This window comes from Centruroides vittatus, unplaced genomic scaffold, assembly GCF_030686945.1.
Source record: "Centruroides vittatus isolate TY-2023 unplaced genomic scaffold, ASM3068694v2 contig_726, whole genome shotgun sequence".
Classification (NCBI taxonomy): domain Eukaryota; kingdom Metazoa; phylum Arthropoda; class Arachnida; order Scorpiones; family Buthidae; genus Centruroides; species Centruroides vittatus.
The window spans coordinates 314,474-329,683 of NW_027122463.1; the positions used below are offsets into that span (position 1 = coordinate 314,474).

At 26.2% G+C, this 15,210-nt stretch overlaps 1 protein-coding gene across 2 annotated transcripts in view; it reads right to left on the reverse strand.

Annotated features, from left to right (window-relative positions):
• Cip4 (formin-binding protein 1-like Cip4) overlaps positions 1 to 15,210 on the reverse strand; it is a 76,961-nt gene that overhangs the window by 16,897 nt on the left and 44,854 nt on the right. Inside the window, exons 11-12 of one of the 2 annotated variants that reach the window (XM_067277010.1) lie at positions 11,541 to 11,673; positions 5,678 to 5,838 (exon numbers count right to left, since the gene is read on the reverse strand). The exons of the other annotated variant lie outside the window; for it this stretch is intronic. Of the exons in view, the coding sequence (XP_067133111.1) occupies positions 5,678 to 5,838; positions 11,541 to 11,673 (294 nt within the window). The remainder of the gene's footprint in view (positions 1 to 5,677; positions 5,839 to 11,540; positions 11,674 to 15,210) is intronic. 2 annotated transcript variants of the gene reach the window in all.

Consider the following 15,210-nt stretch of genomic DNA (forward strand, 5'->3'; position numbering starts at 1 on the left):
GTGACATTTGCTTCATGGCGTTTTGCAATGGAACCTTGGAAAAAGGATTATATTCTTTAACACTTGGAACTGATGCTATTACCAAGTGTCACCAATGAAGAATGATAACTTATTTGATTCTAGAGTTAAGTTATAGATGTAAAAATTAATTATATGTATTTTGTTTTTGAACAAAATGACAAGTTTGATGGAATGTCAAGTTATGGAGAGTCAAGATTCTGGAACTCTACTGTAACTATAAATATTTGGTTGCCTGAAAATAGTAATTTTATCCTGGTAATTCATACCATGGTGCCAAGCTTAATGTATTTTCATGTAAGTATATACAATACTTATGTTAAAAAGTGTTTATTTTTGTCTACAGACATCTTCAGGATAATATAATAAATGATGGAATACAACAAAATTAATTTAAATTCAGAATATTCTCAAAGAAAAGATCAACCTGGAGAAGTACTCAAACCTGCAACTCCTGTTAATATTTAAATTAATTAAACTCTGAAAGCAAAGATCAAACAGTGCATCCAGGTGGCATAATTGGCAGTGCATCTGCATGGTAAACAAAACTGAACTTGCTTTAAAATATTCCAGATTTTCAAATAACTAAAATATTTAAATGTACTGATTTTAATCATAGATTTGAGCTTTACAATTATAATCTGATCAGAATAATCTTATGTTTAGAAAGAAATAAGATAATAAGTTTGACTTATTTCTCTATCCAAAACTATCACGGTTTATCAAATGATACATTCTTACATATTTATGTAATATATTAAGAATAAGAATTCATATAGTAGTTTATTCACAATATACTTTCATGTAATATACATTACATAGTTAGACACTAGCAGCATACCAGTCACAATTATGATTTTAGAATTTAGTAGAATTTTAATGCAAAAAAGACATGATTAAGATCAAAGATTATTTTGCAAATTTCTTGTAGTCAGTTGAAGAAAATAAAGCAACATTGTATTGTAATAAATTTATCAAATATGTAAACCTTTCACTTCTTTCCAGCATGCAATTTTCTGAAAAGTAGTAAGAAGTGAAAGGTATGCATTTGAATATTATTCCAGCTTTGTTGATATTCTTATCAAATGTGAACTATTTAAAACTACATTGGTCTTTCTTAACAGGCTTCTTCAGTTAGCATTCGAGCAGTGCAATATGCCTGACAGATTAAACTATGCATCTAAACAGAAAAATTAAAAAGCTAAAATAGTAAAAAATTGGGAAATAATAATAAGGAATATAGGTATTTTAACAAACATATTAAATAGATGACAATAATGAAATTCAGGTAGAAAAACTAACAAACTGTCTATTTTTTTTATCACTTGACAATAAATTCATTGTTGTAGCACTTAAATATAACACTATACATAAAAGAAAGACTTTATACACAAAAGACTTCCACCAAGTTAACAGACTTGGAAATAAATCTATTGTTAAATACCAACAGGAATAATTCAAACTGTTTGAAAAAGTAACAAGTTTGTTATTATTTCTTCCATCTGAATATTCTGTTATCTTGTCATTAGAACCAGCACATAAACTGACTTTTCATCTTCATTTCATTATAATAACTAATATTCATTATTAATTCTCAATTATTAGATTTTTGAAATTTTAGAAATATAATGTTATAAATAAAGAAATTCATATACATTACATAAGTAAAAATGAATATGAATTATTTTAATGAAACCAAGATGAAGTAAACAGAAAAATTAAAATTTTAACTAACTATTCATATTATTTTGTACATTTTAAATATGTTTTTTAAAATTAACTCTTGTTCTGCTTGAATGCTAACTAAATAAGACTATTTAATAAAACTAAAAGTTTTTTTTTAATTTTATACTTGTATCAATACAAAATTGTCTAAGCTGGAGCTTCACCAATATAAGACGACACTAAACACACTTTTACACACACTTTTTTAATTTAATGAAATAGAGATTCTCTCTTTAAATGTCATTCTGCACAAACATGACAAAGTCTTATCAATCAGACCAAAAATGTGTGTAAGGTGTGTTTAGTGTCTTATTATACTAGTTTATACTTTATTATTTAGTTATAATCAAGATAGGCATTTGAAGTGGTCTTATGTAACATTAATAATTTCAATCTCAAATCATATTATTTCATTATGAAAAATTTCTTGTCCATCATTATCCAAATAATTCTCTTTCTATTGATATAGAAAGCTTTTGCTGCATCCACAAGTTTCCAGAGAAGGTTCATGTATTTTCTGTACTGTAGCACCACCATTGCCTGACCTTAAGATACTACAAGAACTACAAAACTGTAAACCAGTGTTTCCCGACGTGAGGCCCACACCCCACAGAGGGGCAATTCGATTGTTAAGGGGGGCAATTCGAAAATGCACTTGTCCAGAGTTAAAGTTAACCATATAGCCACTGTACGCCATATTTATTGTAAATATTGATTTTGGTTAGTTTTAGTTTTCTTTGTTCTTCGTTTCCCTTTCCTTCTAGAACTTTCCTTTATAACCCTTTTCCCTTGGGTAGGATTAACAATTCTGGGAACCACTGAGAACAAAGAGATGAACGAGGCCCTTAGGCTGGTGAAAGAGGAGAAAGGACTCTTTGCCCAGACCTCAAGGTGGACAGACACGAGTTGTGATGTTTCAGATCGCGTTTGGCAACGACTGGAAAGTGCAAGAGACTTTGATGAAAAGATCGGGTTTTATCGTGGTTACCATAAAACAGTGTGGCAATTAAGTGCAAGAAAAACTTCAACGAACACAACAAGAGATCTTCCAAAAGAGTTCAACGTATACGTGGGGAGACACAAGAATTTTAGAAAGACTTAGGTGGGGCATAGAACAAAAAAGGGTGGGAAACACTGCTGTAAACTATATAATTAAAAATATAATTGATTTTTAAATGACTAATAGAAATTTGTTCATAACACCCATTTTGTTAGTAATTGTAAAGGTTTTTATATTTTAAATTATAAAGAGAATATTTTCAATAATTTTTACACAAGTTTTAATTTTTTGTAACAAAGAACAAAAAGCCTGTACATGGTGGGAAAATATTTTTTAAAACTGATAAAAATTTAAAGTAAAATTAAGAAAACTTAAATCCTATTTTCTTAATTTTTCCTGGAAGGAAATAATTGGCAAAATTGACTTCTGTAGTTATACTAATATTCCATTGTTATTATCTATCAGAAAATATTTATATTGCCATTTAATTCATAAAGTAGTCCAAAATATTCACAGAATATCACAGAATTAAGTCGAATGCAAACTTTTTGGGTTTTTGTATAGTTTCTTCTACAAACTTTTATTTTCTAATTTATTTTCATCAATTAGAACTATAAAATCATGGAATAATGACATGAGAGAATGACCACCTTTGGAATATCCAGCTATATTTGAATAATTAATGAAAAGGAGTCTTGATTCTCATAATTATTTTTTCAAGTGGTAAAGTAGGTAAAATTTTAATTACTAAATTATCATAAAGCATTTGTGTCCTTAAGACAAATGTAGACTCCTAATATAGGGTCATCACAAAGCCTATCTGCAAGTAATCATTCTGTATGACCTGTATGTCTAATGATGGCAAAGTTATTTATCTAGATGGATGTACAGTACTTGCATGGTTGGTTACCCATCCTCTTAAATTTTCATCACATGAAAATGAATGCAACTGGAAGGTTGAATACATGGGCAATCTCGATTCATCATGTTTTCATGAACATCACATATAGCTTCAAACCATTTATAAATAACTCTCTGGCTATTATGGCAGCCAAACTCTGCACAATATCTATCTGAATTGATTTTATAAGGTATGTCACCAATGAAAAACTAAAAATTGTAAACCTACACTAACAATTATCAGTAACTTAATAGCTGTCAAGACACACCCTCATGTGGCAGAGTTCAAAAATGATTTCTAGAAACTTGTGGATACTGTTGCAAAAAATGTAATATTGTTTCAGTTATAAATGTTCAGTATAACTGTTAAAATTCCTTATTTTTATAATGTTTAATGTTATAAGTAACAGTTTTTATGTGAATATTATATGATATATCTGAAACATTATCTGCAGATCTCTACAATAAAAACGGATAAAAGAGCTTGTTAAAAGATGTAATTGCAACTAATTCATTTCATATATTTAAACTCTTTAAACATAACTTACCTATAAAGAATTAATTATTAAAAACCATTAAAATTCACCAGATAATAATCTAGTGAACTTTGATTATTTTAAGAGATTAACTGTAAGTATTCTTTACAATAAAATCAGAAATGGAATTTTCATATTATTTATGTAATCTTTTTAGTAATTTACAGTGTGATTATAAATTCTCTATCCATTTTTGTGAAAATGGTAACAAAATCATTTGTATGCAAGTTGTGCGAAACATGCTGATCCAAAAAGACATAATTGCTGTTTGGACATGTTTTAGTGGATTAAAATACATGGAAGTAATAAAATCTTCATCCAGAAATTCGGAAAGTCTGATCATACTAGAGCCAATATCAGACTGTTGGTTAACAAATTAAGATGAACAGATAATGTATAATGTACACAATGTTCAGGAAATCCATTATACTGGATGAACTGGTTCAACATGTAGAAACTGTAACAAGACTGAGTCTACGTCATTAACCAGAAGACTAAGCCAAATAGGTTCTCACTGTGTCACAACCAACAGTGTGGGAGAGCCTTCATTACAAAGTCATAAAACATAAATGGCCAGGTGTTACTACACTGTAGGAGGAGAAAGACAACTATGCACCTGCCAAGTAGTGTTATGATCTCTATGGAACAAGAGGTTTTGATGATACTTCCATATATGTTAATCCACTGAAACATGTGCAAACCACAGCAATTTCGTTTTCTTGGGTCAGAATGCTTCTCATGACTTGCAAACAAATGATTTTGATACCATTTTCACAAAAATGGATCAAGACTGATAATCACTCTGTATGTAAATACCAAATAAAAACTCCAATCACAATAAAACTTCAAAATTTGCTTTATTGGAAGTCACTGTGCTTTTATCAAGTATCACCTTCTCAGGTACTTTCAGGTAATCAAACCCATCATCAATGTTGTTTCTCCTAATAATTGAGTTGGTTGCCTGAAAGAATTTGATATACTTGATGCTAGTTAGTGATTCCACAAAAACAAATTTTTAAATTTATGAATATACATGAAAATTCTAAGTAATTTAAAGTTTTACTGTAATAAAATATGGTTCAAGTAAATTTAAAAGTTACTTAAAAATTACATTAAAAAATTAAACTTCTTTTTTTCTTTTTACTGTTTTATTTATAAAGAATGATCTAAAAGTCAGCTGTCCAAGATATATTTTAAGAATAGTTAGAATTAATTTGGAATAGCTTGCCACTTCTAATGAAGTGACTGAATCATAAACAGCAATAGGCTGATATTACTAAGTGGTTTTAACTATTCTTAAAATAATCTTCAAATAATAATATAATTAATGACTTTTGAACTAACTGTATTTCTGCTACATTTTATTATTAAACATTATAAATTTAAAATATTTACACATATATTATTTAAATTACTCTTGATATTTATTTTAAATAAGTATGTGATAAGATTTTTATTATCAAATATTGGGGACATAAATCAGGCAAGATGATCTTACCCATTGGGAGGGAGTGCACCCAGAGTGGCATTTTTGTTGTTTGGATAAGTAACACTTGAATCTGATGCACTTCTAGATAATGAATCTTCAGATATACTGCTTCTACTTCTTTTTTGAGTAGTTGGAGTCAGAGCTTTACCTGTTACTTCTGTTAGGTATGTCTGAAAGTTTGATGGAATGCTACTAAATTTATAATAGAAGAAATAATCAACTTCAAGCAGTTGCAGACATGCATAATAGCATGAAAAGCACACAAAGCCAAGGTGTAGTTTTATATTGATATATTATATACACACATTAATTGCAAAGTGGAAGGAAAAAAGCATTTAAAAAGGTATCTAATTATCATCATCATTTTTAACTAAAGTTCATGCTTTATGTAGAACTACTGTTTGTAATTTACTGAATGTTTTAAACATTGTAAACAATAGTTGAACCATATAATGTAAAATAAAATAGTTTTATTTAGAAAATCTTTCATAAATTTCTATTATGTATTAATATTTTCTAATAGTTTTATTGTACTTTATTATTGAGAGTAGTTAATGACACTAAAATAATTCAAAGCAAATATATTATTAAAGTAGCTAAATTAAATTTCATTATAATAAAAAGTAACACTTTAAAAATACAATAAAATTTAGAATTATACATTTAAGAAAAATCCAAATTCATAAAAAATTCAAGAAAGAATGTTAAAAGTATTAAATAAATGACACTTCCGTGTTGCGGTGTTACTAACAGCGATTTATTAAACTTTGAATACCTTTATTATCGAATTATCAGCTGATAATTCGATAATAAAGGTATTCGATTTTCATCTGAGGATGGCAGCTGTAAACTGTTGAAAGTACTTGCGAGTATATCTGAAGTTTAATAAATCGCTGTTAGTAACACCGGAACACGGAAGTGTCATTTATTTAATTTCTAAACGCTGGCATGAAGTGTACTATATGTTCATTATGTTAAAAGTATATTTTCTGTTTTCAATATAAGTCTAATGTCTGATTTTTCTTTATTTAAAAACAACTTTTTTCAATAATTTATATTAACCCAGCAGTGCTTATAAAAAATATTGATATATCTTAATAAACTCTTCTGCATTAAAATTAAAAAATATATATATAAAAAAGTTGTGCTATTTATGATTTTCACAAGGTAAAGAATCTAAGAATCACTTTTGATATATAATGAACTTAAAAAGTAAATGCTGGAAATCTATAACTAAAAATTTTATTTTGCTTTAAAAACATCTAAATTTCAAAAAAAGTTAATTCATCTATTAAAATCAAAGCCAAGAACGTGCCTTTTAACAATGTAGAAATAAAAGTTCAACAAAACAAATATTCAGAAAGATATTCTTAAGGTAAAATTACCATCAGTTAGAAACTATTCAAATTTACTGTTGATTGAAGCATTAATAAATAAATCAAAATATGATTAAAAGTAATCAATTCAATACAGTACTCACAAACATGACTCAGAGTTTGTGTTTTTATGGTTAAACATACATTTTCAATGTATTTATATTCATAAATACTATTTAAATGTTAAATTGGTGCTTAAATTAATTTTATTATTAATTATTAAATGTCTGTTCAGTTTCTCACTTATTCCAACAAATTTAAATATGAAACAGCTTTCTAAATGTGAAATTAATAGTTTTCTTTAAATAATTTATTATAGATATCTTACTTGCTTATGATGCAATAACATTCATAAAAATCAGTATCACAAGTAAATGATTTCTAATTTGAATTATTGAACATTTATTTTAGCATTAAAAATTATAATAAGAGGCTTAATTTTAAGATTTCAACTAATCTCATATAAAATTTACAGTTGTAGATTGTGAAGACTCTCTATTGAAAATTATAAGCAATGAACATAAACTAGTAAAAACTGTTTCCTTTAGATATCTGTATAATTCATTATTTTACAAAAGATAAGAAAGTACAGTGGAACCTCGCTTAATGAGCATAATTCATTCCAGAATCTTACTTGTAATATAAAACGCTCGTTAAACGAAACAATTTTTCCCATAGAAATTAATGTAAAATATGATAATGCGTTCTACACCGAAAAAATAGTCAAATATTTTATGTATAACATTTATTCAAAGAAAATTATGCAATATACATTGTTAAAGAGTATGAATCATCTTCATATTTCCTTCTAGCATGGAATGAAGCAACCTGTAATGGCAATTCGATTTGCAGGGGAAAAAAAAAAATCAAAAAATATGTCAAACAATATGCCAAATTTTTGGGCTATGTAAAGGTTATAATTAAACATTAGAAATTAATTAATTTGACTAGAGGTAGGTAGTTATGCTTTCATCTCGTATTAAATTTATTAATTATAAATAATTAATTTTTAAGTTAGACATTTCTAAAATTTAATTTGGAATTGGTCATTAAATTTAATGACCCAAGAATTTGGCATATCGTTTGGTGTGTTTATTATATAACGGGCTATGGTCATTGATGTTTATACATAATATGTGTGAACACAAATTTGGAAAAATATCTGATCACAAGCAACACTAAGATGCTAGAAGAACGAGTGCTAAACACAGACTGATGGAACATGCGCACAATCGGGACTTTCCCTCTCTTTGTCACTTATGCAAAACATCACTCATTAAGTAAGTCATTTTTGTTACAATTTGTTTCGCTTGTTATGCGAAATACTCATTGTGCGAGATGCTCGTTAAGCGAGGTTTCACTGTACTTGTTTTTATTTGAGGAAGTCTTTATGAAAAGTATAGAAATGAAACAGATACTAATGTCTATGAATTTTCATTGTCTATTTATGTTTAGGTTATCTCCAAAAAATTATGTATTGTTATATCTAATAATCCTTTGATCAATGAAAGAGACAACAAAATCCAATTCAGATATTTTATGTTAACAATATAAAGAGGATCAGATTACAATGCTTTACTTTTATTTAAGAATGTTTCTGTTTCCTGTTATTAAAAATTAAGGAACAAAAAAATTTTTTTAAATCTTTTTCACTAACAAAAATTAAAATTTTAAATTTTCTTTGGAAAAAACATCTTGCTCAAAAAAGTGAATTCTGATTTAACAACTAAGCTTTCTTACTCTTTTCTTCAAATTTCAACCTGATATTAAGACCAATGGATTTTTAAAACATTCATTAACATTTATTACTTAAAAGTAAACTTATAAATGAACTTAAATATAATAAAATTAATAAATTGTTCCATTATAGCAGCATTACCAAATGCAGTGTTACTTCAGGTAAACATTTCATAAAAAACTAGTTAATTTGGTCTTAGTATATCTTTCATAAGATATTTCATCTTTATCTTAGTTTAATGAAATCTCAATTTTAAATTAAATAGTTGTGCTAAACACCGACTGATGGAGCATGCGCACAATCGGGACTTTCCCTCTCCTTGTCACTTGTTATGCAAAACATCGCTCATCAAGTAAGTCATTTTTGTTACAATTTGTTTCGCTTGTTATGCAAAATACTCATTGTGTGTATTTTGCTCATTTTCATTGAGCAAAATACTTATACATTGCAACATTATGATAATATAGAAATTAATTTCAGCAAGTTATTAAACATTTTATAATATATCATTTAAACTGTAATGATTTTAATTTTCAGAATATCTCAGAATCTAATATAAAATATAATCTTGGTTAAATACAAATAAAAATATATTTCTTGTAAAATTTTTCATTTTCTATTTGATAAGTGCAATATTTTTATTAAATATATTACAAAGTTGTCATATTGTGTAACTAGTTTAACATAGATACATACAGAAAATTATTATAAAAGGATATATATTTGAATATAAGAAATATAAAATACAGGGTGTTAACAAAATTCAGTATCTATACAGCAGGTAGTACACATCATACTGAGTAAAAAAACCTTAACAAACATATGCTGAAAACTCAATCATTTCTGAGAAATACTAACATATAAAATTGTTACTATCTGTATGATGCATGCAATGCAAAAAGAGAATAATCTTGCTAAATCTTCACCTCAGTATTTATGGATGTTCTACATGTCCTCCTTCCATTTCCATGCACTCTTGGCATATAATTCTTATACAGTTGCAAACTGTCCCAAAAATTTCAGATCTTCATCTAATTATATATCTCAAAAACCTTAATAAACATAAACTGAAAATGGTCAAGTTTTCAATATTTTCTAAGGATTATTTTACTTCGTATGATGTGTACTATCTATCATATAAATGCTGAATGCTTTTTTAAACACCCTGTATGTAACAAATTAAATAAAAAATTCTATATTGGTATATTATACTATTCTTGGAACAATGCTAATTTTGTTTGTTTTCATAATTTGTTTTTTCTTTAATTCTATTTACATGAAAATTTTCAAGAAATTGCCTAACAAGATTAATATATATACATAATACTCATATTCAATATTTTTAAAACACATTTATTTATAGTTCATTCATATGCTTAATGATAACAATTGTTCCATAAACAAGATAAATAATTTAGAATTTAACGTATCTATTGCTCTTAATTACAGAAACTGAAAAGTGTCTGCACATTAAGTAAAAGATATGCAATAAAAGGCAACAAATATGTTAATAGATAAATCTTGTATAGCATGAATGGAAACAGTATTGCTTTAATATATTTATCTACAGCAAACAAACAATCAAAGCATGATGAATAACATTATCTATTGCAACACTTTTAATTAGTCTACAATAAAAAAAATCAAATAAGACAGATTTAAGTGCAACTTTCTTTGTAGTATTTTATTTGCTACATAATCATCTTTGCAATTTACTTTTCATAAAATTGTATAAGTTCTGAAATGAAGCTAAATGATCTACTATAATCATTTCCTTATGCTTTTTACATAGAATTTGTACAATACAGCAATAAGTATTGGAATAAGGACAAAACAAAATAATAATAAAAAGAAAATATTCTAAATTATGAATGGAATTCAATTATGATAATCTAACTCCAACAAAATAGAGAGATTTCCAAAAGATGACAAGCTTCACATAATTAATAAGAAGAAGAAAAAAAATGATACTAAGAAACAGTAAAAACATTGGATTCAGCAACTTACTCTAGCAAATAATATTCTTAAAAAGTTCAGGATAAAAAAAATTTTTGAAGTGAGATTAAAAACTTGAAAATCTTTATTGAAAAGTGAAATGATGAAGCAGGAAAAAAAATACTAATATTTCATTTCCTTTATCAACTGATTAACTATCATGTCAAATAATTTTTAAATGGTTAAACTTTTAAATTTCAAAATACAGTAATAACTACATTATAATATATTCTCTTTATGTAGAAAGAAACTATGAAACAAGAAGTATCAAATTACTATAAATTCAGTTTTATTTCCTTTCACTAGGCTAAAATATAATGTAATTTATCTTCATCTACGAATAAAATAATTTTTAATTCACACTGCAAGAATGAGTTAATATAATTATTTATTAAACATTTAGAATTTTAATAGATTCATGATCGACTGTAGCATAAAAACTTTTTTTTATAAGTGCCTCTATAAAAGTGCATGTGCAAAACTGAATGAAGCAGGTAAGTGAATACATGCATATCTGTATATGATTATGTTTAAATGTATATGAGTGTTTTTCTATTTGATGTTTGCTAAGAGAATTGATATAAAGCTGAAAATTGGCAGTTAAAATGGTTCTCATTGATACACAGTAATTATATCATGCTTTTTTGTTAGGGTATTATTTAGTTGAAAAATAATTTATCAATTTTCGTAGGGTTGTGATTTTTCATGCATTTTAAAATCATGCATTCTGCAAGCAGGCAGGAATTATGAACAGACTGCCCACCTGATATTTCTGTAACTCTGATTGCAGTTTTTCTAATTTATACCCAATTTCAACCAACTGACCCTCTAGACTATGAGGGTTACCCAAGGCTGGATTCTGTTCATATGCATTTTTCATCCTCTTCAATCCTTCTCTACAGTAAAAAATGACATTAATATTATCTTATACTTTTGAACATAATTAAAATAAAAAAACCAAATGAGTGTACCTTATAGATGTTAAGAATTACAAAATGTTCCCATACTACAGAATATTCAGAAAGTATACTACAAATTTCACAAGTAAAATTCTTGTTTTGTTAAAACACAAATATTATTTAAAAAATGTATGTTCACTTATTCAAACTGAATAGCAGATAATATCAGTAAATAAGATATCATTATTGAATAATAATGAAACACACATCACCTTATAAATCATTAAGCTGAATCTACCATATAAAAATATATATATATATATATAATAAATATGATGATTTTATTTAGATTCATATTAATATAATTCATTATTTACAAAGAGAAGTTTAAAAAATAAAAATCATGTTTTAATAATATTTAAAATAATTATAATTTTCCATAATTTTGATTATGCTGCTGTCTCTGATGTATTCAATAGATAGTATGAGTTTAATATAACCAGACAATTTGCTGAATTATCAGGCTTTGACTATTATAAGTTAAAAGTTAATAGTCATAGACCAATAATTTGGCAGATTGTCTGGCTTCAATCAAAAATCAGGTTTACTAAGTTGTTGTTGATAAGTTTAATTATTAATTTATTAGAAAAAATCATCATATATTTCAAGGAAAAGGTTTTCTTCATCTGATATCAAAAATACAAAGAAATGACAGCAGTCTCATATCATTAGATATTAATCATTTAAGAGGATGCTAACTTTTATTTTTAACAACAGAAAGAAAATTCAGTTTTATCTTATAGAACATGAAAAATCTCTCGCAAGATACCAAATACATATTTCTAAAACTATTAAACATTATCACCAATCAAAAAATATTCCTTACATTTTTATTTAAAGCAATGTCAAGTGCTTTTTGTTTTCTTTTTACAGTGGAATCAGATCTGCACTTCATATATGTTTGAATGATTTAAAAACTAGAGAACACACATTTTAAATTTATGCACTATATACACACACAGTCTTCCTAAATAAATGCTACCATTTTCAATTACTGTAATTACATTAATCATCATCTGAGAAGTATGCAATGTATGCCAATCAATAGAGTAATTGTATGAGATCTATCTCTCATCTGCATTCAAATATCTTGTCTACTATCTCTAGGAAACACTGTAAATTAAAATGGCAAATCTGCAGTAAAGAAGGTAATTTGTGTTCTTCAGTTTGCAGTCAGAATCACTCATCATTGTTGCACAAATGATGAGTGATTCTGACTTTGGATGAGTAATCTGCAGGAGCTGTAGAATTGTAGCTACTTTAGGAAGAGTGACAATAGATATACTGTAGTGAGTGTAAGATTTGAGTATTGGCCAGGTATGTATAATATGATATGACTTGCACACAGTGAGAAATTGTAATGGGGCAAATGTGTTTTCTAAAGTTTTAATGTACATTATAATATTCCCAGATAATAAAAAACAATTACAATAATTTAAAATGGTAGTATTCTTGTTGGAAGACTTGTTAGACTTGTATTATAACTTCTGAAAAATTAACATTCCAAATAATACTATATGTAATATAGATACATAGTGATCAAAAAATGCATTATCAAAATTTAGTGACTATAAAATAAAATAAAATCACAAAAATATAATATCAAAATATGTTATTTATCAAGTATTTAGATGATGGTAGATTTTATATAGTTAGTTTTCCTTACAAATTATTTGCAAAGAAAAATTACTAACAAGAAAAATAATTTTCTTGATAAACATACATGTTTGTGTAAAATTTCACAAAGGGTTTTTGAGATTTAATTAAACATCAGTAGTTATATAAAATACTAATAATCAAATAATATACAATATAAAAATTATGCATTCACCTTAGTGTCAATAACAAATATCTCTCAAAGAACATTTGATTTCAGCATATTAAGATTCTAAAATCATTAAGAATTTTAGTTTTTCTAGTTTAAGGTACAGACACAAAGATTTTAAACTTAAGATTTTAAAGAGTATTCTTGAGAAACCATTGCTTCTAAAACTTGGTGATAAAATAATGAATTTAAATTCAGAATTTCTTATTGGATTTAGAATTTTCTTCACTGGAGTCTATATTATTCTAATATTTAAATTAGTACTGTAATAAAACAATCTAATACAATTATAATCTTGATAGTAAATAGCAATGATAATTTAATACTAAATTAAGTTATTTAAACTCAAATTTTTAAAAGATTGGTTTTTTTTAAAAATATAGAATTAGATGTTTTGAAAATTAACATTTATTTTAATATAAGAATACTTTAGTGAAGAAGAATAAGTATTCATCCAAACTAATATACTTGATTACAGTATTTAAAATCTGCTACTTTAGCTGCTTGACCATTGATCAGTACAAACTGTTATCAAAATAGTTAAAGAATTGTTCATATACATAAAAATAATCTAAAAAATTATACTTACACTTATAAAAAAAAAATTAAATTTTAATTAAAACATACTGCACTGATTCTAAACAAGTATTCAGGTGATTAAATAAAAAAATTCTGTATATAAAACAGGTAATAATGATTAAGTTGATAAATATCATTTAATCAATAAATTTTAAAACTAATTTAGCTTAATAGTTTCTCACAATAGAACAGCTTCTCAGAAAAATAAAAAAATAATTTGTAATTAAAATTTAGAAACAACTTTTAAAACTTTTTAAAAAAGGTTGACTTTATGTTCATAAATTAAAAGTAATGGCAAAATTTTTTTCTTTCTTTTCTATTTTTTTTAGTAATGTGTTATTTATAATAATATATATGTTTAACATGTTTGCTATCATTCTTAGAATATTTGCCATTGTTAATAAATATGCTTTAAATAAGTATCATTTTATCTATTTCATTACTTAACTCTCATTAGTATATCATGCTAAATGACATTAATAATAAACAATAATTTCAAATTAAACAAAATGATTTTCTAGATAAGATTTAAATCAGTAATCTTAAACTATTATCATTATATAATCAATCATTATTTAGAAAAATTAATAATATAGTTTTGAAAAGTTTAGCATGTCGATGACATCTTACTCTTATACATAATTTGTAACAACTATATTAGTAAATCTTTAAATTGAAATTTACATTTCACAATTCTAGTTAAACAGCAAAATACTGATCGTCACTTGGTTAATAAAGATTACTGGTTTAAATCTGATTTTAACCAAATATGGTACCAGACCAAATATCTGAATTCCAGAAATCCAAAACTATCAGGAAACCAGATATTTTTGGACTGGCTAGTTTTGAATTTGGCTGGTTGCAGTAAGCTACAGTTAACCATGCACCACTTTGTTTTGGTTTCCATGGTGTATGCATATGTCTGTGGCTGCTGACGTATGTCAGTGTATGCATACCATATGTAAGCAGTCACAGTTTTCATGGTGCATGCACCATGAAAACTGTGACTGCTGACATATGGTATGTTAAAAACAGTTCAGTTTTTTACTTTCCATTAGTTTTATATTTAA